The sequence below is a fragment of the Lampetra fluviatilis genome, chromosome 3 (assembly GCF_964198595.1).
Source record: "Lampetra fluviatilis chromosome 3, kcLamFluv1.1, whole genome shotgun sequence".
NCBI lineage: Eukaryota > Metazoa > Chordata > Hyperoartia > Petromyzontiformes > Petromyzontidae > Lampetra > Lampetra fluviatilis.
The window spans coordinates 26,541,730-26,562,843 of record NC_136277.1 but is presented as its reverse complement, the minus strand read 5'-3'; the positions used below and the strand labels follow the sequence as shown (position 1 = coordinate 26,562,843).

Below are 21,114 nucleotides of genomic sequence, written 5' to 3'. Positions count from 1 at the left end.
AAATATTTTGAGAGCCTAACAGCTACACAACTTACACGTATGCCACAAATGTACTATGCAAATTGAAAAACTGAGGCATAGTCCAGTGAAAAGGAAGATAATGTTTATACATCACAATTTGCTGTAATTTACATTTTCGTTTGTACCATTCGCTGCTTTCCCCAATTTCACCCATTCATGTTGTCTATACTGTAGCATGTTTTAATACACTTTTTTGACAAACCAGAGTAATTTTGGGAGCTTATCTTTAAATTTTAACCACATTTTCACAATCTCAAACATGTTTGGGCGCTGGTCCCCATTTGTGGTCTTTTCACATTATCGTGTGTTACACATACATTTTCGTTTCATTGTACATCATTGTTATGCACCCGCACACACACAATTTATTCGTATGAAGTGCGATTTATAACTACTTTAACACTTAGCTACGGCAGATAAACTGCATAATGAAGCTTTCAGAGTACAGTGTACACTTTATTTAAAGAGAAATTACATTAACAAAAGTGGTAACACTACATGAATGAATGGGGATAAAGTAAACAGACTCATAAAAGAAATACGCAGTCATAAAATCAATTCCAATCCCCTGGAATATGTGCAGTCACATAATACAACAAATCACATCACATCAGATTCTCAGTCTATCCGAATTTAGGACACTAACAAAACCACAGGAATTTAAGTGTTTAACTGCAATTATACCAATTAAAATAAAATGCAACACTCATCAGAACATGACTTTGCTGTACATTTTAAGTGTATTGTTTGTAAAAACCCACGTCATTTGCAACAAAAATCTGTTATAAAACTTTTACATTATGTTTTTTAGATGCATTTTCTACACTACATTTATTTGCAAATACACAGACATGGATAGAAAACTTGTTTTGAAACATTTATAAAGCAGATCAAAAGTAAAACTATATTTTCACAACTAATATGCATTACATATACATTGAAAGGCAATTTAGATATACAACACAAAAGAGCTATTACAACGCAAACCAGCAAAGCCTAAGGTAATACAAAACAAAGCACAGTAAAACACTGAAAACTGGTATTCAGTGAGATAATACCACATGATTCTGGACAATACATAAGCAGTTTAAAATTGGCATACTGGTGCACAAAGGAAATGTTCACTTGAAGGTGGCATACCAGAATAATTAATGTATAATTTGACTTCTGGTTGACAGAATTAAGTCTGAAAAGAAAAAAAGGAAAACAAGTTGAATGAGTGTTCAGCATATTTGAATACTCTGTATATGCCATCAGTTGTTGGTTATATTTAAAACAATTACAATGGACTATGCAATATTTAACTTTTTTTTTATGCAAACACATTTGATATAAAAATATGCCATGGAAATTATGGTCATGTTCTTACATGGTAAGAAAAATACATGAGGCATGATGATTGCAAATCCAATGTTATTCAGGTGTCCTTCAAAGCATCCCAATGATTTTTTTTTATCGTAACAGAAGTCACCTCATCGCTGGGCTTTTCTGGAGAGTTTGCAACCTGCTCCGTGTTTTGCTCGTGCTCCGAATTACTGTCTTGATCCTCTTTATTTTCCTGGTCATCTGACCTTGTCCGCTTCCCTGACTTGAGAAAAAATATATATAACATACATTTTATTTACCTTAATTTTAAATGCGTGATCATAGTTGTAACAAGACAAGCTATGTGATTTCCTTTTTCATACCTTTGTTAGTAAAGTTTTTCCTTAAATCTTAATAGCAGATACATTCAACTGCTCGTAAAGCAGGATGGAATGCTAAGCTTACAGATCAAACGATTAACTACATATAGGGCCAGGAAAAAGTTGTTACTTATGAGCCTGGTAACGAATGTAAAAGTGTCAACTTAGCCTGATAGTTATACCAACTAATTATCTGTAACAATGTATAATTGGATTTTTTTAAATCTTAAAAGCAATTTAATTAAGATATAGCCTTCCTCTGCAAGCAGTAAGAGAACATGAAATACAAGAAATAAAATCGTAATTGTTGAGTTTTTACACGACTAAGCAGCTAATTTAATTTACTGTGATCAGACTGTGAAGGCCGGTAATCAACCTTATTGGTGTCTATGTGGAAAGTGTGCTAGTTTTGTACACTGTTAATGATCAATATCGCAAGTGATGTAATTTACATAAATATAACTATAATGGTCAAAATAACTATATACATTTTAAGTTAATTAAAACTAACATCTTCAGGATTAAACACTTCAATACAACAAAACAAAATCCATTAATTTGTGCATCAATAAAAACCTAAAGCAATCTGTATCTGGAAAGTAACATCAACTTAAAATAAAAACCTCTTCATTTGGAGACTTCTTCCGTTTTACAGCAAGCTTGTTTCCCTTCTCTATCTCCTTCTCTTTCTCCTTTTCTTTGTCTTTTTCCTTCCCATGCTCATCAATGATCAACTTGCCCTCCTCATCACTGCTCTCCTCCACCTTCTCGCCCTTCTGATCCTGCTCCGTTTCAGAAGAGCCCGACTGCTCCTAATGCAAAGAATCAGTGCACAATTAAACAAAAAAACACACAAAAGCAGGAGAAAACATTTTTTAAAAGTGCATTTACATCCACGATAGCAAAGAGCAAAAAATTGTGCTTGATGTTACGTCCTCTGGCCCCCTCTGCTGTATTTAAATATTGCTTGCATTTATTCCAAGGAACTTTCACCCCAAGTAATCACTTACTTCATTTCCTCTGAACTTTACTGTGGGATTGTTTTCTATTTCCCATAGTCCTTCGTTGAATCCTTTCCTCTTCCCTGGCTTTCCAAACTTGTCCTTGTATTCTTTGTATGGAAAGATATCTTTTGCGTTGATGAAGGCACTAATGAAACATATGCAATAAGTTATTGACTTGTACACCGTGGCCAGAAATTAAATCCCTTACAGTCAGTAAGGAAGCAACTTATTTTACAATGATAGCAACACAAAAATGTATCTGTTGTACACATATATGCAGCATATATACGGTGTATTTATTTACTATGTGAATTATAATATAGAGTAGTCTATATGATTAATACAATGGTGTTTGGGCTTACGTTTCATGGGTGCCAAAGAAAAATATGGGATATTTGTTTGGCGGTTTTACGGCTCCATCGGAAAGTTCGTCGATCTGCACACACCACACAATTCAACAGTGAAAATACGGTGTGTTGTTTTAAGGAGATAAAGCCACTGTGTTGTGCATGTGCAATACTTACTGAGCTGTTAATGTGCAACACTGTACGCATGTGCTGCAATGAATGCAGTCTCAAGTCACAATCTGTAAAATCAAATTGCACATTTACCAGACACTATTGCATCATTTTATATTTTGGTGGACCTTGTGCGTTTTGTTTATACACACTATTGCATCATTTTATATTTTGGTGGACCTTGTGCGTTTTGTTTATACTGTATAATGCAATCAATAATGAAATTTGGCTCCATGCATAACGCCAGTGGGAATGTATATCACCATAATTTATGTATTTTATCCAGGAAAGTATCACTGAATCTCAGCACACTATTTTCCAAAGGATCCTGCCCTATGATGATTATAGACATCAATTTTAAAGAATGTTTTGAGTACGAGGTTCATAAGCCAATAGCTGTGTTATCTCCTGGTCACATTGCAGCCCAGTAGTATTGGGAGTTCCATATATCTGTGATTCGCCGTTGGATTATATGCATGCATCATGGCGAGGGAGGGAATTGGAAGTTTAACTGACAAACGGATGCACTAATTTAAAATTTGCAATATCCTGAGTAAAATAATTACCATTTTAAGCCTACATGCACACAAAAATGCTAACTATATTTGAATTCATATTAATCCACATTTCACTTGAATATAGTTTCAAGTTGGCTGTTACAAAATTGATAAAGGGCTTGCGACATTTATGCAGATATAAGTTTTCCAAGATTCAGAAAGGACCCTTGGCACCAAACACGTGCGGTTTTGCCTGTGCAGTATTAAGATGCTTCCTGTAATAAATGGAAACAAGTTTTGTTTGTACTTGCACTCGGGTACAAAACATGTACACAATTGAGAATAGGTTTCCCCCTTTTTTATAGAAACAAAACACAATGGCCAATACACGATGTTTGTGTATACATTTATCTAATGTCATTGCAAAAATAAGTTTTCCCGCAGCGGTATTTAGAAGCAACGATACGAACACATCGGTGCAAAAAGCCTGTAACTATTCAGATTCATGCAAATTCATCACCGCACCAGCGCACGAGGTTTGCCTTTACAGCTGTTACAGATGCCCCCCCCCTGCCATGAGGTTTGTCCGTACCCGATTTCAGGTATAAACGTAATTCGTGCGCATCAATTAAAATGCATGACGTTTTCCTGTAACCGAATTCAGATGTATGGAGCCGCACATAAATCATCAGCGCTTGACATTTGCCGCTACGGCCACGTTATTAAAAATACGTCCCCTGGCAGTGTGAGCCTTTCTCCGTACCTGTACATTTCATGTGCAAAAAGCATCATTGCACATCGGTTCAAAATGCACGAGCTTTGCACCGTAGCTGCAATGCATGTGCAAACGATGAATAAAATAAAAAAAAAACATCCGTGCAAAACCATCGCGTACCGAGCCGGGCCCCAGACGAAAAAGCCCGCGTCAGGCCGCGGACAACTTTTAAAGCCGATCTGCCTCAACCACCACGAGCAGCGGGCGTTTGCATGCACGCAGGCAGGAGGATGACTAACTTTACTCCCCCCTTCCCATGCGATCATCATATTCTTAAGCTTCCCTTACCGCCACGGAGAATCGACAGACGGCGCAAAAGGACCGGGGAAGGGGGGTGGTGGTGGTGTGGGAGCAGAGAAGCCGCGCGATTTTGGCGGCCACAGCGCTCTTACCCTGGCAGGCCAGTGCGGGTAGCCCTTCATCTTAGCGAAAACCAAGTCACCCGGCTGAAACGTTCGGGCCATGGTTAGAGCATAGACGAAGGCTGGGGGGGTTGTGCTGTTTGCGTTTGTTGTTGTTGATGTTTGTTGTTTATAATTGATTAAGAGGCATTAACAATGCGCGCCTTTACGCCGCGGAGCCTCGCTTTGGGCGAATCCAACTGCGCGCCCGACGTTGGGGGAGGGTGAGGAGAAGATGGATTTGATGGTGTTCGTGGTCGGTAACCCATTGTCACTAACAGTCCAATTATATTTTAAATTTGTGAACACACGACATTTTATTTAAATAACATAGCGTTACATAGTTATTGTGATGTTTGGTTAATGGGCGTACGACGCAACGAGCGGTGGATTTCTTTAAAATGAATTGTTCTGACCTCGTCCCCCCCACCCCGCACGATGAGATGCGCTCACCCGTAACGATCTGGAATGGGTTACGGCGGCCGAGAGCGGTCAAAGAGAGATTTTTTTTCTGAATCGAGACTTTGAAAATTAAGATTGAGAACGTTCAGGCAAACTTATTGTAAAACATGAATGCTTCTCAGCTTTTAGGAATTATAAATAATAAATGTTTACTACAGCAGCAGCAACAGCCATTTAGTTGTCTTATTTTATACAATTCAAGGCATACCTATAAAACCCTTTATGACAGCCTTCTTATTACAGACCAATTCAGACCTTATTGGTCACCCTGTGCCCTAATAAATAAATCTTAAAATGCATCCTACAACGTCCAATATCGTGGGAGAAACACAAACAAATAGATAAACACATTTTTTTGCCGTATTGAAAAGGCTGTACGCCATGTGGACCTGAAAACTAAATTTTCCTGTACAACTATACGTGTAAAACGTATGGGTTGACAGGTATTTAGTTTTTTCAATGCATTACATCTGAATGTTCGTGAATTGCTACTAAAATCGTTAATGGTGGGATATATGTAAAGTAAAAAAAGATCGATAGCCATTATCGAAAAAAATAGATTTTTTTCGATGTTCGACTTAAAAAAAAGTGAATATTCAAAGGCGGTGTTTATTGTTTAGAGAAACAATGGGTTACAAAATAGCTTAAATTCGCTCGCACCTCGGACATTGATCCCATAATTCGCGATATTTCGCGCCGGCGCCGTACGCTCATGATTACTGCAAGAATTCGCCAAAGAGATCCATAAATCCGCGGATTTTAAGATCAATGGTCTCCGCCGATATCGAGAGGTACAGCAAACTCCGTGTAATCCCCGAATTACATGAAGTTTTAGGGTTATTGGAGCCTGGGTCATTCGAGTCCCCCATGTAATAAAACGTGAGAGGGCTGTGATTCAGGAACAACGATGAATAAAACACCCAATACGTTACTTTCCATGAGAAATCGGAAAACAAATTAATAATAATTTCATAGGAAAAATACAGTGTCACGAGGCTGTTGTTGAAGGATCAAAACATTCATATACATCGGAGCCAAAACATTAGTGTCACCGATGTATCAATGTTTTTTTTTGCCCATCCCAAGTTAGAGCCAATTGGGAATGAGTGTGTGGAGGGGGGAGGCCATCTATGTTTATTTGTCAGTGCCAAACATTGCTTTTTGATAGATTTAAGATGCAAATAAACGAACGCACAGAACTGGTTAAAATTCTGAAATTATTTTCAGCCTGTGTTGCTTCATAATCAATTCAGAAGTAATTCATAATTTTCCAATTTAGCTGACCATTTAATGGATTTCATTTTCATTATAGAATTAGTCATGGATGACTACATTAGAATCGACTCAAGGTTGTCGTACTTCCTACTTTCCTGCAATAGAATACAGTACAAATGAAAATAAAAATATTTTCATCTTTGTAATTTTGTAGCAATGTTACTGAATATAATTCTCCACTACATTCAGGATGCTAGTGTATCGTGTAACCGGTGTATATCTATACAGTATTGAATTTATACAGCACTATATTAAAGTATTACATAAACGTTTTTTTACAAAAACAGTTCGATTTGGTTAAATACTTTTCATTAAAAGTTATTTCAATCTATGGTAGAATGGCGATGCTTACACAATGCACCAGGTACTCATTTGAGGCTGAGTCAACCTAGGGGAGGTGTTGGCCGTGAGCGGGAATCGAACTCAGGTTGCCAAAATTCGTAGAGCAGACCACTGACCGCTTACACTACCACACACAGTCACGGACACGTGCACACGCATTCTCCATCAATAAACAAATGGGCTTGATGATCAGTGGTGAAGAATAGTGATGGAGTGGCAGACAACGAATATAATCTGTCCCAGAAAACGTCAACCAAGAATATGGAGCGTAGAAATCAGATCGTGCACGAGTGCGAGGTGGATTAGCACATCGCAGGATTGTGAGAGATGGTGGCAGCTTGCGGATGCATTCGTCCAGCCCAGTGGTGGCTTCATCTTGGCTGATGATAATGATTACAAGTATACAATGATGGATAATATCCAGGTATCCTGCATAACCCAACAAGCAGTCAGCTGTGTCATTGCAAACATCAGCACCGAGATGTGATGTGGTCTCTATATGTGAAGTGAGGGTTCAACTCTCAGGGTCATTTCTTTCCGATGTCAAAGATTAAAGTCAATATCTCTATAAATTCTAACAATTCATAAAACCTAAGCTCTTTTTAAACATTGCCTCCGGGGAAAGAAGATGAAATCACAGAGCCCCATTCCAAGTGAGGGTAATTTCCAAGCCATGTGAAAGCAATATGAGGCTATTTTATGTGTCCACTTTGTCCCTGTTGTAATACTGAAGCTGCTCTGTCATGAAGTACAGTACATTAATTGAGGAGCATCACAATTTCTTACATTTATGAAATCAATGCATAGGTATTCTGCGTAGTTATTTTCAATGTCACACTAATTTTCAGACCCTCAGCAATGCCACCATTTGTCTCCAATGACTTACAATACCCTACGTATATCTCCATTAATAATGTGGAATTTAATGATAATTTCATCATAGTTGTTAATTACTGCAGCTAATAATTGGGTGTAAAATCTCCTTTAAATATTCGTCGTCATTAAGCCGTCAATGGGCCCGTTTAGAATGTTCCTCCAGGTTTCATGATCCATCGCCTCTCGCCAGGTATCCTGGCATGGTCCTCATCATCGAGTCCGCGATCCGTGAGCATCAGGTTGAGCATGGGCAAGGTAAGCTGGAACTTACCAATGCCAGTACGAGATCGATGATAAAATGTTGAGTTACAATCCAGTACTAACCTTGTCTCGCCACGAGTGCCCTGAAAAGAGAACTCATGTTGGTTTCACAAACTTATTGGCAAAACCGTGATGTCAAATTGGCTCGTCAAATTGTGAGCACATACAATAACGTATCAAATTCTGGCCGACACAATGAAGATTGTACTGGTGGCCTCATGTAAAAAATACAATAAATTTGATGTGGTTCGCGTAAAAAAGTGGATAACATTCACACGAAGTTTGGGATTAGTGTTATTGCCACAAAGGACATAAAAGGCACTATAACGCTATGGGGTTCTATTGATTGCAGTAAAATATTATGGGAGGTGAGAGTTCGTGTTAAATAGAGCTCAGAAAAGTGAGTAATGGTGGCTTTAACGGTCTGTCAAAGAAAGTGAAAGGCTGTTGGTTGACATGTCAAATTTAGCTTTTCAGCAGATTTTTCAACGTTAGTCCTCACATTGCTCACTTGGGAAACCTACGAGTGGTGATAGTTAAAAACAGAAGGGAATCAATCCTCTTAAAGCAAGAAAAACACCCCAGCGAATAAACTCACTCTGTTGGTTACTGAACGTGTACAGCCTCTGTGTTAATCTACGACTGGATGAGGGCCTACTGAACGATGTTGGTCATGAGGGTTGTTTGACCATACTTCACCACGCCGGTCAATGCAGGTTGGTGAAGGGTGGGGGCCCATGCCATTGTAGGGAGCTCTAGAAGATAGTGCGCTAACCGCTGCACCACCACTCCCCACTGCAGTATTTCAATGAGAAACACATGATTTGATGGTACCATACTGTGTAACCAGCGGTACACAAGCACAAATAACAAAACTCGACAGATTTGTCAATAAGGGGCCGTCTATAAATAACGTCACGCACCTAGGGGGGGGGGGGGGGGTCAGACATTTGTGACGATGTGTGACGAGGGGGGGGGGGTTGAGAAATGTGACGTCACATCAAAATGTGCAACTTTAAATAAATATAGACAACACGTTCTACTTAATTAAATATACTTTTTAATAAATGTTTTCTCCTACAACATCAGTGTGCAGCGCCACATTAAATACGCACTACAATGACAATAGTTTAAAGCGATTTGAAGCATGTTTTATATTCAAAATGGAAATATGGTTTTGGGAGGGGGGGGCAGCGCTTTGTGACGTCATATTTGAGGGGGGTCTGACTTTTTGTGACGAGGGGGGGGGGTCAAAAAATCGTCCAAAATCGCGTGGCGTCATTTATGGACGGCCCCTTAGAGAGTATGAATCCTTGCAGTCACGAAAGCTTCAAATCTAGAACGTTGAATATTGTTTGTTTTCCTTTTAAGGCAACAGTGTTAATTACAAATATGTCGAGTTGAGCTATCATCTGTGGCCAGGTCGCTTCTGAAAAAGAAGCAAACAGCTCAGTGGGCCTTACCTCGAAAGATAAAAACAAAATAGCATAAATATCGACTTAAAGCTTTCGTGACTGCAGGAATTCATATTTTTATAGCATAGTTTTGTATGTTTTTGTTAAGTTTTTTATTTACATTTCTTATACTTTGCACTCCAATCGTCATTTTGTATTGGTTGTCTTTGTAACGCTCTGACCCGCCCCCCCCCTTATTGGACATCTGCAAAAAAGAGCTTCATGGCTCATCGGATTCCTCCTGCAGTACAGAATGTAGAACAGCTGTTTGCGTGGGGGGCGGGGTGGAATTCCGCGTGACGTCCCCCCTCCCCCACCGTGTGCGTCACTCATCCCACCGGCCAATCAGCGCGCGTCATTCATCCCACCGGCCAATCAGCGCGCTGCCGGAAGTGGCGATTACAGCCAACGGGAGAAAATGGCGTCCGATTCAAGCGTGCGCTCCGTCGACTGCTGGCGGTGAAGAGAACAGCTGAGGGGGGTGGTGGTGGTGGTGGTGAAGAAGACCGGCGCCTGTCCGTCCCCTCACCCTGTCAACTTCCCTGTGCGACCTCGAGAAGAGATAATAGAGAGAAGAGAGAGAGAATCCGTGAGAAGGTGAGGGATTAAGAGCACCCCGCAACGCACACCCGGTGCTTCGCGTGGCTGTCCGTCCTCTCACCCTGTCAACTTCCCTGTGCGACCTCGAGAAGAGATAATAGAGAGAAGAGAGAGAGAGAGAATCCGTGAGAAGGTGAGGGATTAAGAGCACCCCGCAACGCACACCCGGTGCTTCGCGTGGCTGTCCGTCCCCTCACCCTGTCAACTTCCCTGCGCGACCTCGGGTAGAGAGAATAGATAAAGAGTCCGTGAGAAGGTGAGGGATTAAGAGGACGCCGCAACGCACACCCGGTGCTCCGCGTGTTCCCGCTGAGGTTGCCGCGCTTCTTGTTTGGCAGCGCCCGGCACCCCCCGGGCGATGCGGCGTCTCCCATTGCCGTGGCAACGCAAGGAAAAGGAGCTTACGCCGCCGTGTTGTCGTAGTTTTGTGATTGATGAACATTTGTTTGTTTGCTTTTATTTTGTTTGTTTGATGATACTGCGTTGGCAGTGGTGCATGGTATAAGCGACGATAGCCCAAACGGCCAACGACGCCGGTGTAACACGTCGGCTTTCGCGACCAATATCATCCATAATACAGGTTTGTTTTGGGTTAGATCGCGTAAATACATCAGTGTCCTTATACCCGCCACCACCCGACACAGCCAATTAGTAAGGGTTGTCACGTAAATAGAACATGGCAATTCGTTACGAGTACAGCACACAGGTGTGTTGGAGAGCAAAGCCACAACATTTACAATTTGAGTACGACGTTTCGCCAGTAATTACAACCAGCTTCATCAGGCGACAGACAGAGACTGTGGCCAGTGCTGGGGTGCATTGTTGAGTGACATTTGAAACAAATGCAATCGTTATTAATGTGGCCGATACTTTTTGGTACAACTCTTGCAATCAGTTGTGTTGGTGCGGTTGCTGTACTTATTGTAGAGTGCAGTGCTCTGGTTAACATCGTAGCATCCAATCAGGGTCCGTAAACTTAACGGCTTTTCTAACGGAGACAGTGGCCCCGGCCGCGGGAATGTGGAATTTCCAAAATGACTCGGGATCGAGGCAAGAGGTGAGCATCGCGCCACTTTTGTCGGAGGGTGGAGACACTCTTTGAGTGCCGCTGGAAACAATTTAGTACAGCTAGTGCAATGTGTTTTGTTTTGTTCTGTTGCTGGTAAACATTTGAAGAATATGTAATTTTCATTAATCCACAGATATGGAGGCTGTCAACAGTGATTTAACGCAGTCGCTGCACCCTGACAGCAGCGACCATGACGTACACGGGTATGTGTCGTTTTTTAAACAATAGTTTTTAACGACTGTATTGCAAATGCATGGAACGGTTGGTTTAGCATGGCTTCCAATACTGACTAGAGTTGGTTAAATTCGAGTACTGTATGTCATCATCGATTCCTTTGTGGTTTTCACACGATTGCCGGTTGTCTGCCAAAACATCACTTGGTTAACTTTACTCGTACTTTCCAACATTCCTCCAGTTCCTCTTCTCATGTCTCCGCATCTCATCCCTGCCTCTTCCATTATTTTCGCCAACCCTTGCAGCATCTCTTAGTAACCCTTTCAATTTATTTTCACGATACCTTTGACCACCCAAAACGACCACATTGTATAAGGGCCCGTCCATAAATGACGTCACGCGATGGACGATTTTTGACCCCCCCCCCTCGTCACACGGCGTCACAAAAAGTCAGACCCCCCCCTCAAATATGACGTCACAAAGCTCTGCGCCCCCCCCCCCCTCAAAAAATAAAACATGCTTCAAATCGCTTTAAACTATTGTCATTGTAGTGCGTATTTAATGTGGTGCTGCACTCTTATTAAAACATATTTAATTAAGTAGAACGTGTTGTCTATATTTATTTAAAGTTGCGCATTTTGATGTGACGTCACATTTTTCACACATCGTCTCGTCACAAATGACTGACCCCCCCCCCTAGGTGCGTGACGTCATTTATGGACGGCCCCTATGGAGTTACAGTATAATGGTTGTTTTTGCTATATTACGATACAATGTCTTGAGGTAGTGAGTGACACATGCACATAAGCACAGAATATTGATTTGGTGAGCTTAAAAGATAGCAACATTTGCATAACCAACATAAACATCTGCAAGGGTGGTTTCCTTGCAGTTTGTCCTGACGATTGAGTCAGTTTACCATATAGTGGCTTTAAGTAGCAGCTTTTGCAACTGCAGTGCCACACCCTGGAACCTTGCCTTGGCTGGCATACTTAATGGTGACAACCGTTGGTGGATGGTCATGGATTCAAAGTAGAACACGTGTAGGATTCTAGATGATTGAAACCAAAATTATGCTGGCTGGGTCGCCATCCCGACAAAGAAGTATCGCGTCCACAGAATATGCATACTGGAATTTGAAGAATAGGAATACCGTACTGCTATTTTTGTCACTCTGAAGCCGTAATACAGCACTGTATGTTGTGTTTTGCAGCGTTATTTTTATTTGGAAAGTTTTCATTTCGAGACTTTTGGAACTTTTATTTGTCGTGAAACTCTATTCTGCCTTTTCAGTGTTCATTGGCATTAAGTATGCATCTAACGAGGTTTCTGATCTGGTTTTCAAATACATGTTATTTAATAAAATTAACCTTTTTTTACCATACACAGTACGTATTTGCTTTTCAGTGTTTACATATGTCTGCTAATTATATCCGGTTGTTTTTAGGTTGCAGGACACTGTACATCTTTTGCAGTCTCAACTAAGGCAACTACAGGCAGATAATGCAGCTGAATATGAGACAATCACAGACGTTCGTCGGAAACTAAACCAGTCTGAGAATGAAAAGGTGGAGCTTACAAGCAAACATAATCAAGAGGTAAATGCCACTTGAATATCTGTTTTACATGTTTGATTTTGTAGGTATGGAACTATTGGAGGCTTCATTTTATTGAGATCAGCTACACACAGTGTTTTCCGAAGGAAATTACAATGTTCGGCAACCGGACCTTTGCCGTTGCCAGCCCATGTGCCAGGAACGATCTGTTACAAAGGAAATATTTGGCTATGGAGGTACAGTTATGCCATACAATGACAAACAGTAGATATGTTTTTCATGTACAATTAGGGAAAGTATTGTTAGAAATCAAAACCATTGCATGAATTCCAATTTGAAATTTGTATTATTGATATCTTGTATTGGTATCTAATTGAGGCCTCTGTTGACTTAATCTGCAGTTGATTATCAGCAGCCCTGGACAGATTGAGATAGTTGAGCCATGTCAGATAATACATACTTGTCAACACAATTGGCCCAACAGCAAAACAAAACTAAATGTGATTATTAATTTATTTTGTTAATTAGTTTCCAATTATCGTCTATTTATTTAGGTATACACTGCACCTCCTCTCTTTTGATGTGATGTGGGGTTGCTGTGGGTGGTTCATATATTCTGAGCCGGAAAGTGTGGATAAACAAATAGCATACATGTTTTGCCAGTCGATCCTCTTTGTGTAAAGGCTTGGAAATTAGGATGAATTTGCCACCATTTTTGCATCACCATTTTTTCCTACGCAAAATCTCGGGTAATAAGAAGACTCATTGAGAGGATAATATATGTTGTGCAGATAGATTTGGGAGTGTCAATAATATGATTATAGGATGATAGTTATTTATTTAAGAAGATTTTCGATATAATTATGTTCGCGTAATTTGTACCTTAGTTTACTTTTCAAAGCACGTTCTTACGTATAACTGCGCAGTTGATTGTACCTGTGCGTATTTGTGTATGCATTTTCATATATGTAGGTCCTAATTTTGGACAGTCAGGTGATGAGGCTACGAGCTGAGCTGGAAAAGGGTGAGGCACTTCGACAGGATTTGGAATATGACCTGGCCCTGAGCAGGAAAGAGGCATGTGCAGAAAAACGCCTATTTGAGGAGAAAATCGTGCTCGCTGTTCAAACAAATGATGAGATGAAAGGTATGTTTTGCCTGTTTTGTTTCCAAAACAATGACACAGCATGCAATTATTATGTCTGCTTTTACATTTGCTGAACAAATTCCAGAGTTAAAAAGCTGTAATATTTGTTGGCATAGCAAGACATTTGTAATAAATAACACATTACAGTGAACTAAGTTTTAATACACAGAATTTAGATTTTTATATATATAAAAGAATGTTATTTTCTTAGCAACATGTAGGGAATCAGGCATCCCATATCCACGGAGTGCCTGCTGTGCTTTTCAACTGATATTTCCTACCACAGTCGTGCAAGTGGCATAAAAAAGCACTCATTTGCCATCACACTGATAGTTTGTGCACAGCATGAGCCGTGTGAATACAACATGAGGTATTTAAGTTTTGGTGATTCAGCAAATGGAATTATTAAAAACTATAAGCCCTGTTTAAAACTACAGTGCTGTATGTACTGCAGTGACATTTATATGCATGTGTATAACATGCGTTTACAGCGTATGCCTTAGAGTTGCAGCAGAAGGTGTCTGACCTGGAGCGAGCACTGAGGATTTGCAAACAGACGGCAGAAGAAGAGCAGTGCAGGCTTCGGCTGGATTTGGACAGCCAGAAGAAATTAAACAAAGACAGTCACTCTCAGACTAAACGCATTTCCGCTGAACGTGTCCAACTAGAGCAAGTTATAAAGGTACTTAAATGTTTGAAATAATATGACTACGAAGAATGTTGTCACTCGATGAATTGAAATGGCAGTGCTATGATCAAAGCCAACAACTCTCTCCTGTGGGACAGGAACAGAAGGAGGTGCTGACTAAACTTCAGTCCACTCTGCATTTAGCGGAAGAAGAAAAATGCAATCAGAGTGAAGTTTTGCGTCGGCAAACTTGTGAACTTGAGTCTTTTTCTCAAAGGGAGGCCAAGATGAAAAAAGATTTAGAGGTAATTAGGAAATGTTGCTTGTATATCACTCGTGAAATGTAAAACATGGTTGTCAGTGCCTGGGAAAAATATAACTACTTTTACGGACATATAAATTGACGTTTGCTTTTACAGTTTATTTATGGAGTTTTTTTTCTGCAGGTCGCCCAGCAGAGATTGAGGAGCTTGGAAGACAGCAACGAGGCAGAACGTGCTTCTCATCTGGAATCTAAGTTTAACTCAGAAATAGTGCAGGTATGTGTGGCTGTTGTTATACAAATCAACAGCAGAGGGTGCTAAAACACCAGCGTTTTGCTTGAAATAATTGCACACAATGAACGAGTTGACTATCCATAAAACAATGAACGTGGATGGTTTCACACGATTATACTTGAGTCTTTTATCAGGCTTTCGTTTGCTCAGTAATTCAATGTGTTCTACAAAGTACCTGTTAGACCTGTAGTTCATTTGAAAGAGGTAGTTTTTAACCTGCTAAGAATGTTACGTTATATATTACTTTGTCTTTGGCCATTGCAGCTGCGCCTCAGGGACTTGGAGGCCTCGCTAGAGGTAGAGAGGTTGGCCAGAAGCAGTGCCGACTCCAACTTGGAGATGATCCGAGACCAGTTCAGACAGCTGGAAATGGCCTATGAGAAGGAAAGGGCACAGGTGCAACAAACCGCTGAGCGTCTGCACCAGTAAGTGTGGTGTGTGCTCAAACCACAGCCGTGCTTAATATGAAGTCGGTGTGTGAAATTGGGATAGCTTCCCAGACATGGTGACTATTCCTTGGTGGCGTGGATTGTCTAAAATTCCACAGTCTAAGATGTGTATGGATTCTAAACTTTACGAGTACAAATGCGTTCAGAAAACTCACGAACAACACACGTGGTATTTATTAATTTGGTAGATATACGTATTTGGGAAACATTTTTGAGGATAACCCCTGAACTGATCATAGTTTAGTTCAAAAAAATTCAAAATTCTCTGGACAAGTGGAACGTCTATGTAATACTGCTTTGATTTGTGTGCCAAAATATCATCCAAGTTACTTTTTGAGACAACAGTTAATTTACTTTACATGCAGATTTGAAAAGGAGTCAGCGGCCACGGTGAAGCAGATGTCCCAGGAGATGGAAGACAAGAAGAAAAATATCGCAGATCTCTCAATACAGCTGCAGACAAATGAGAAAATCTCAGCCAACTTCAACAAAGAGCTTAACTTGGTAAAGACACCTGCAGTGTCATTATTATTACAATTATTGTTAGCTCTGTAAAGATCACGTCTGTAAATTGAACAAATATACCCGGTAACTAGTTCACAGATACGTCGTGCGTCTCCTGTGCTTAATGAAACAAATGGTATAATAATCTGTATTGTGTTCATCTTATATAGATTTACCATAGGTGAATATGGATGTGATCGAAGGGTGAAGAGTGAAATATGTGCATGATGGATTTTCTGCCGTATAGGCCAAGAAAAGGCAGGCATACCTGGAAGAGACGTATGGGAGACACATCCGAGATTTGGACATGTTGCTGGAGAACTTTGGAATCGGTTCCTTGACACCTGGTCTGTTGAAGTTTTAAAGACTGCTGATGTGTTGTTCTTTAAAATGTGCTTATTAAAAATGTATTTTTAAAAAATGTTAAATCAATTACATTAACCTTTGAAATTAAAGAAAATATTCAGTACATTTGGCACTAATTGGAGTGCGAGTAAAATGTGCGAAGCAAATATTGCAAATGTGATATTGTTTTAAATTGCGAGTGCAATATTCATTGCAACAAATGTGGCATCGTTAAGTAAACTGAATTATTTAGTTTCAACGACACATCAAAAGAGTAGTGCAATTATATGCAGCATTTATAAACAATGAATATGTATAATTCTAAAAATTTGTTTTATGACAATATTTAATCAAAGTTGGCAGTGCTGGGACTATTTGTCAGGGCTGAAATATTTTGGTCCCTTGTGAAATAAAAGCACAATTTACTAAATGTTAATGTAGAACAGCTGGCTGTCACAGTGCCTTGTGCACGTAAACAGCAAGTGATGTGATTTTCATCTGTGTAAAGACAGCAGGATACCCCCTGCAGCAACAAACATTGCAGAGATATCATGTCTACTGTGGGACTTAATATGTTTTGGTACGCTTGGGTAGTTTTTATTTATGTTATTTATTATTGTTATTTTTTATTATATTTTAATCAATTTCTAATCATGGTCATGAGTTATTATCACACTGCTTATCCATAATCATGAAAATCTTTAAACCCTCTGCATGTAAACATAACCAAGTGGTAATGTAAATATTTGTTTTTTGTTTTGTGGCTGAAAAACAGATGTTTATATCCTCAATAGAGGGGTGTTCTTTCCTGCCTTGGCAAGCTGCATGCTCTTACTTGCCTGAGACATCTTAGGCTTGTCAACTCTGTCTATTGCTGTAACCATTTTTATTCAATTTAATGTCTCTTGCCATGGATGTTTCATCTGTATTTTGCTTCCTCTGTTTGGTATCCCATTGGCATTCCTTTGTTAAACCACATCTTCCTGTACCTGTTCTGCATATTATTTTATGTCACTGGTTTAAGCTTTGTTTTTGTTACATTTAAATTATTAAATAGTAAATCATTCATGTAGAAAGGAATGCATGTGGAGAGTTTGAGAAATACATTTTCTTCATCTCAAGCTATTTCATCTTTTCTCTTGGATCATTTCCATGCTGACTGCATTTTTTTGGTTTATATCTGAAGCAAAAGCTTTCTACTAACTTAGCTTCACTGAAAAATACATTGATAATTAAATACCCTTGTTCCGTGTATTTTTTTGCCTGATCCTGAGATTTATGTTTTCTAACTGCTTGCTGTTTTTACTTTACATTCTTATTGCCTTTATTTTCGCAAAATTCCACGGTATGAAAGCTGCAGGTTTCAAGGCACTAAATTAATCATGTCGTGGTGAGATGCATGTTGCGGCTCCTACCATCGGTCCCCTCTCTGCTGTCTTTTTGTGTCCTCTCTCCATATCTTTTGCTTCCCTTTTTAACAGCGGCGCATACGGAGCAAGAGAAGGGCCAGGGTCCCTCGGCAGTGCTGCAGAGCCTGCGGCTCACCCTGACAGATTACCAGGGCCGCTTGCGAGAGAACTCTAACGAGGTAAGGGGGTGGGGGGGGGGGGAATGGCTGCAGCGGGCGCATGACTGTAAGCAGCCCAGCAGGGGACGTACAGCCTGCGGTCATTTACCGCGAAGCGGCAGGATGCCACAGGGTGGGCACTGGGAGCAAAGGCTCCAATTGCTACGCAAACAGTTGCATTCATCAACTCGTTTTTAAGTCCCTTGCTTACAAGAGCCATTGCAGAGTAATTGCAGGTTTATGACGTAAATGAACACACAGTTTTTATTTGTCGACCGTGTGTATTTTTTTTCAATATCGAAGTATGAAGGTAACTAGTTTCACACTGAGGCTGCAGGAATTTAGATTAGGGGAATCTCTGTGAAGAGGCAGCATTTGACTGCAGGAGGATTGGACTGTAGGATAAAAAGAATTATAAAAATGTCATCTGCACATCTACAATCAGGTGTAGCCAGCGGCACTACAGTACAGATTTGTTTATAATATGTACACTGCTGGCGCTCCTATGTGCCACAGTCTCCAAGTAAGTAGAACACTTAGAGGAATTATTTTGTAGTTTTGAAAGAAAAAAGTTACACTCTCAAATATTTCTGAGGTATATTTTATCATGCTTCGGAGTTTGCAGTTTTTATTTTTTTATTTTATTTATTTTAAGCAATTATCGTTGTGAATTTATGTTGCAGTTTTAAGGCCAACCCTGGGTTGTTAGCCAGCCCAAGAGGGGCACTGATCAGCTCGCACCATGTCCTACCACCCCCTGCCCAGGACGGGATAATTGATGTGCTTTGGGGCCCAGGCTCCGTTTCAGCACACCTAGTTAATTTCCCTTGCCCCGCGGCCCTGCGCTGTAAATCTGTTGTTGGTGCTTTAAGTAATGACCGAGCAGATGCTTGGAGAGAGGCTGAGATTTAATAAACCTGATCTTCTCTCTCTGCATGACTTCATTACATGCTGGATTAACTGATGGAACATCTGGAAAAGGGGCCTTTATTGCCGCTTGCTCTGGCGGAGGTGACACGAGACGGCCTGCTCTGGGACAGCTCGGACTGCAGTTCCTGGCTCCGCGCCGCAAATTATCTGCGAGCAGAGAGGCCACCCTCCGGCAGTTAACGTGGTTCTTGAGCAGGAGAGCCAGAGAGTGCTGCTGCTGCCACAGACGGGAGAGACAAATGAGTGCGTCTCGGCATGTACTCAGTGAGGATAATTTGTGCTGTCGCGATGAGGGATGAGGGGGAAAGGGCGTCCATGCAGGCATCTGCAGAGATCCATACGGGGGTCCGTGTAGCCAGGGTCAGGCTGCGTTTCACCCAGAGAGTCTCATTACTGGCCAAGTGTGGGCCTCGGGAGACCACAACAGTGGGACTGAGGCCAAAAGCCAGCAGCACTGAGTGATCTGGTGGTCTAATTACGAGCACAGCATTGGAGTCCCTTCAGTTTTTAAGAAATCCTTGTAGCTTTTTGAGAGCGTAATTGGTAAAAAAAAATAGGAGCACACCACATTTACTTTGAAACAGATGTTACCGTGTTTACATGTTTGGCAACTCTTTTTTGGAGATGTTTATAGCACAGGTGGATTTGAGGTAGCGAAGCAGTATCAATTCAAGGAATATTACTTTACATTTTTTCACATGTCGGATTCTTATACCATCCAGAATTCAGCTGAACTAGGTTTTAGTGTAAACCCAATCCAGGATGTGGTTTTTGTGTTAGGTCATGTGTTGGTCAGCGTATTATGTTGCAATATAATAACCTATAAGATGCACAAAAATATGCGTGTAACACTTAAAAAATGTGCTCAGGTTTTAAAAGTAGGTGTAGATGATAGGACTCTGAATGCCCCTAAAGAGCCATATGCTCTACAAGACAGATGTTAACAGTGATTCTAACAGTTCTTCATATTTCAGAATAGGATTTTATGCTTGCTCTGATGCGGCACTTTGGCAGTGGCTGCTCCTCGTTTGGCAGGTGGAGTGGTGGAGCCGTCTTTGTTTGCTGTGAAAATGATGATGATGCATTTACACCAATATCAATGCCTTTATTTCGTATTAGGGACCGTAATCCCTGGAAGTCAGAGTCATCCGGAATGTGGCGTGCGCAATTGCAGGAAGCGCACTAATGTTTCTGTACAGTTGCATACATACATACTTAATGAATAAAAAAGCGTTGCAATAAAAACTTGTGATCCTCATTGAAATTAAATTGATCCTTTAAGTAGTTAAATGCAAAAGTTCAGCACATTGTTTCATTTAACAGTTTAAACAATGCAGTTAGGCTATTAAATGTCTGCTATTTAGTGAATTTTAAGCAGACATTCTTTGTTTTGAATTAATTGCAAAGTATTTTATGTCTGGTATGTGGGTAAAACATCTTGTGAGTCAATTCAAGAGCATTTTTGAACCCATGAGGACATAATGCTGGCGAGTGTATGGTTTTGTGTGTAATAGATGAGGTGTGAGAAATGGATCACATCCTAACAGGCCTGATAGATGCTCTGCCACCATTCTTTGCACCCATGGCACCACACATTGTCATGTTGTGGCTTCGCTGTTATATTCACACAGCTTAAACATTTAACTCTAGTCTGTTTGTATAATCATGCAACAATGACAGTTTAAGAGGAGGACCATTCAACCTGATGGTAGTGTATCAATTTTCGTAATGGAAATACTAAATTTAGTGATAGCGCATTATTCTAAGCTTTAAGCTTCTAAAACATCAAAGAAAGAATATTCAGAGATGTGATGCTAATACTATGTTTCCCTGCTTGTATATATTTTGTATTGCTTAGCTTAACATTTCTATAGATTGTTACGGCCTTTTTGATACACAACTGTTACAAAAATAGATGTCTCGTGAAAAAGAAACAAAAGTTTGTTTTGTATCAGGTGTGTACAGAATATCATTGAGCACTGTTTGGGTGATTGGCTTTATCTCAACTGTAATACAA

At 40.3% G+C, this 21,114-nt stretch overlaps 2 protein-coding genes across 3 annotated transcripts in view; one reads left to right on the top strand and one right to left on the bottom strand.

Moving 5' to 3' along the window:
* Positions 1-21: 21 nt before the first annotated feature.
* On the bottom strand, positions 22-7,331 carry LOC144955786 (hepatoma-derived growth factor-related protein 3-like). 2 transcript variants are annotated; one of them, XM_078885942.1, is made up of 7 exons: positions 7,267-7,321; positions 4,893-5,101; positions 3,073-3,146; positions 2,717-2,855; positions 2,330-2,518; positions 1,493-1,609; positions 22-1,207 (listed from the first exon to the last, which is right to left on the bottom strand). In XM_078885942.1, the coding sequence occupies exons 2-7, from the start codon at positions 4,962-4,964 to the stop codon at positions 1,202-1,204; spliced, it is 597 nt and encodes a 198-aa protein (XP_078742068.1). In that variant the 5' UTR covers positions 4,965-5,101; positions 7,267-7,321; the 3' UTR covers positions 22-1,201. The 2 variants fall into 2 exon arrangements, with proteins under 2 accessions (XP_078742068.1, XP_078742067.1); XM_078885941.1 differs by lacking the exon at positions 22-1,207 and having other exon boundaries at positions 1,264-1,609; positions 7,267-7,331.
* A 2,670-nt stretch (positions 7,332-10,001) lies between these two features.
* Positions 10,002-21,114, top strand: part of CCDC171 (coiled-coil domain containing 171) — a 34,013-nt gene continuing 22,900 nt past the window's right edge. The window contains exons 1-11 of the mRNA XM_078885940.1: positions 10,002-10,168; positions 11,374-11,443; positions 12,862-13,012; positions 13,943-14,117; positions 14,609-14,799; positions 14,904-15,050; positions 15,192-15,284; positions 15,567-15,727; positions 16,117-16,255; positions 16,503-16,602; positions 18,082-18,188. Of these exons, the coding sequence (XP_078742066.1) occupies positions 11,376-11,443; positions 12,862-13,012; positions 13,943-14,117; positions 14,609-14,799; positions 14,904-15,050; positions 15,192-15,284; positions 15,567-15,727; positions 16,117-16,255; positions 16,503-16,602; positions 18,082-18,188 (1,332 nt within the window). The 5' untranslated portion in view covers positions 10,002-10,168; positions 11,374-11,375. The remainder of the gene's footprint in view (positions 10,169-11,373; positions 11,444-12,861; positions 13,013-13,942; positions 14,118-14,608; positions 14,800-14,903; positions 15,051-15,191; positions 15,285-15,566; positions 15,728-16,116; positions 16,256-16,502; positions 16,603-18,081; positions 18,189-21,114) is intronic.

Coding starts and splice junctions, on each gene's coding strand:
- LOC144955786 (XM_078885941.1), bottom strand. CDS start 4,964: ATGGCCCGAACGTTTCAGCCGGGTGACTTGGTTTTCGCTAAGATGAAG. Junction 3,147..4,892: donor ACCCGCACTGGCCTGCCAGG/GTAAGAGCGCTG, acceptor TGGTGTGTGCAG/ATCGACGAACTTTCCGATGG. Junction 2,856..3,072: donor TTCTTTGGCACCCATGAAAC/GTAAGCCCAAAC, acceptor ATGTTTCATTAG/TGCCTTCATCAACGCAAAAG.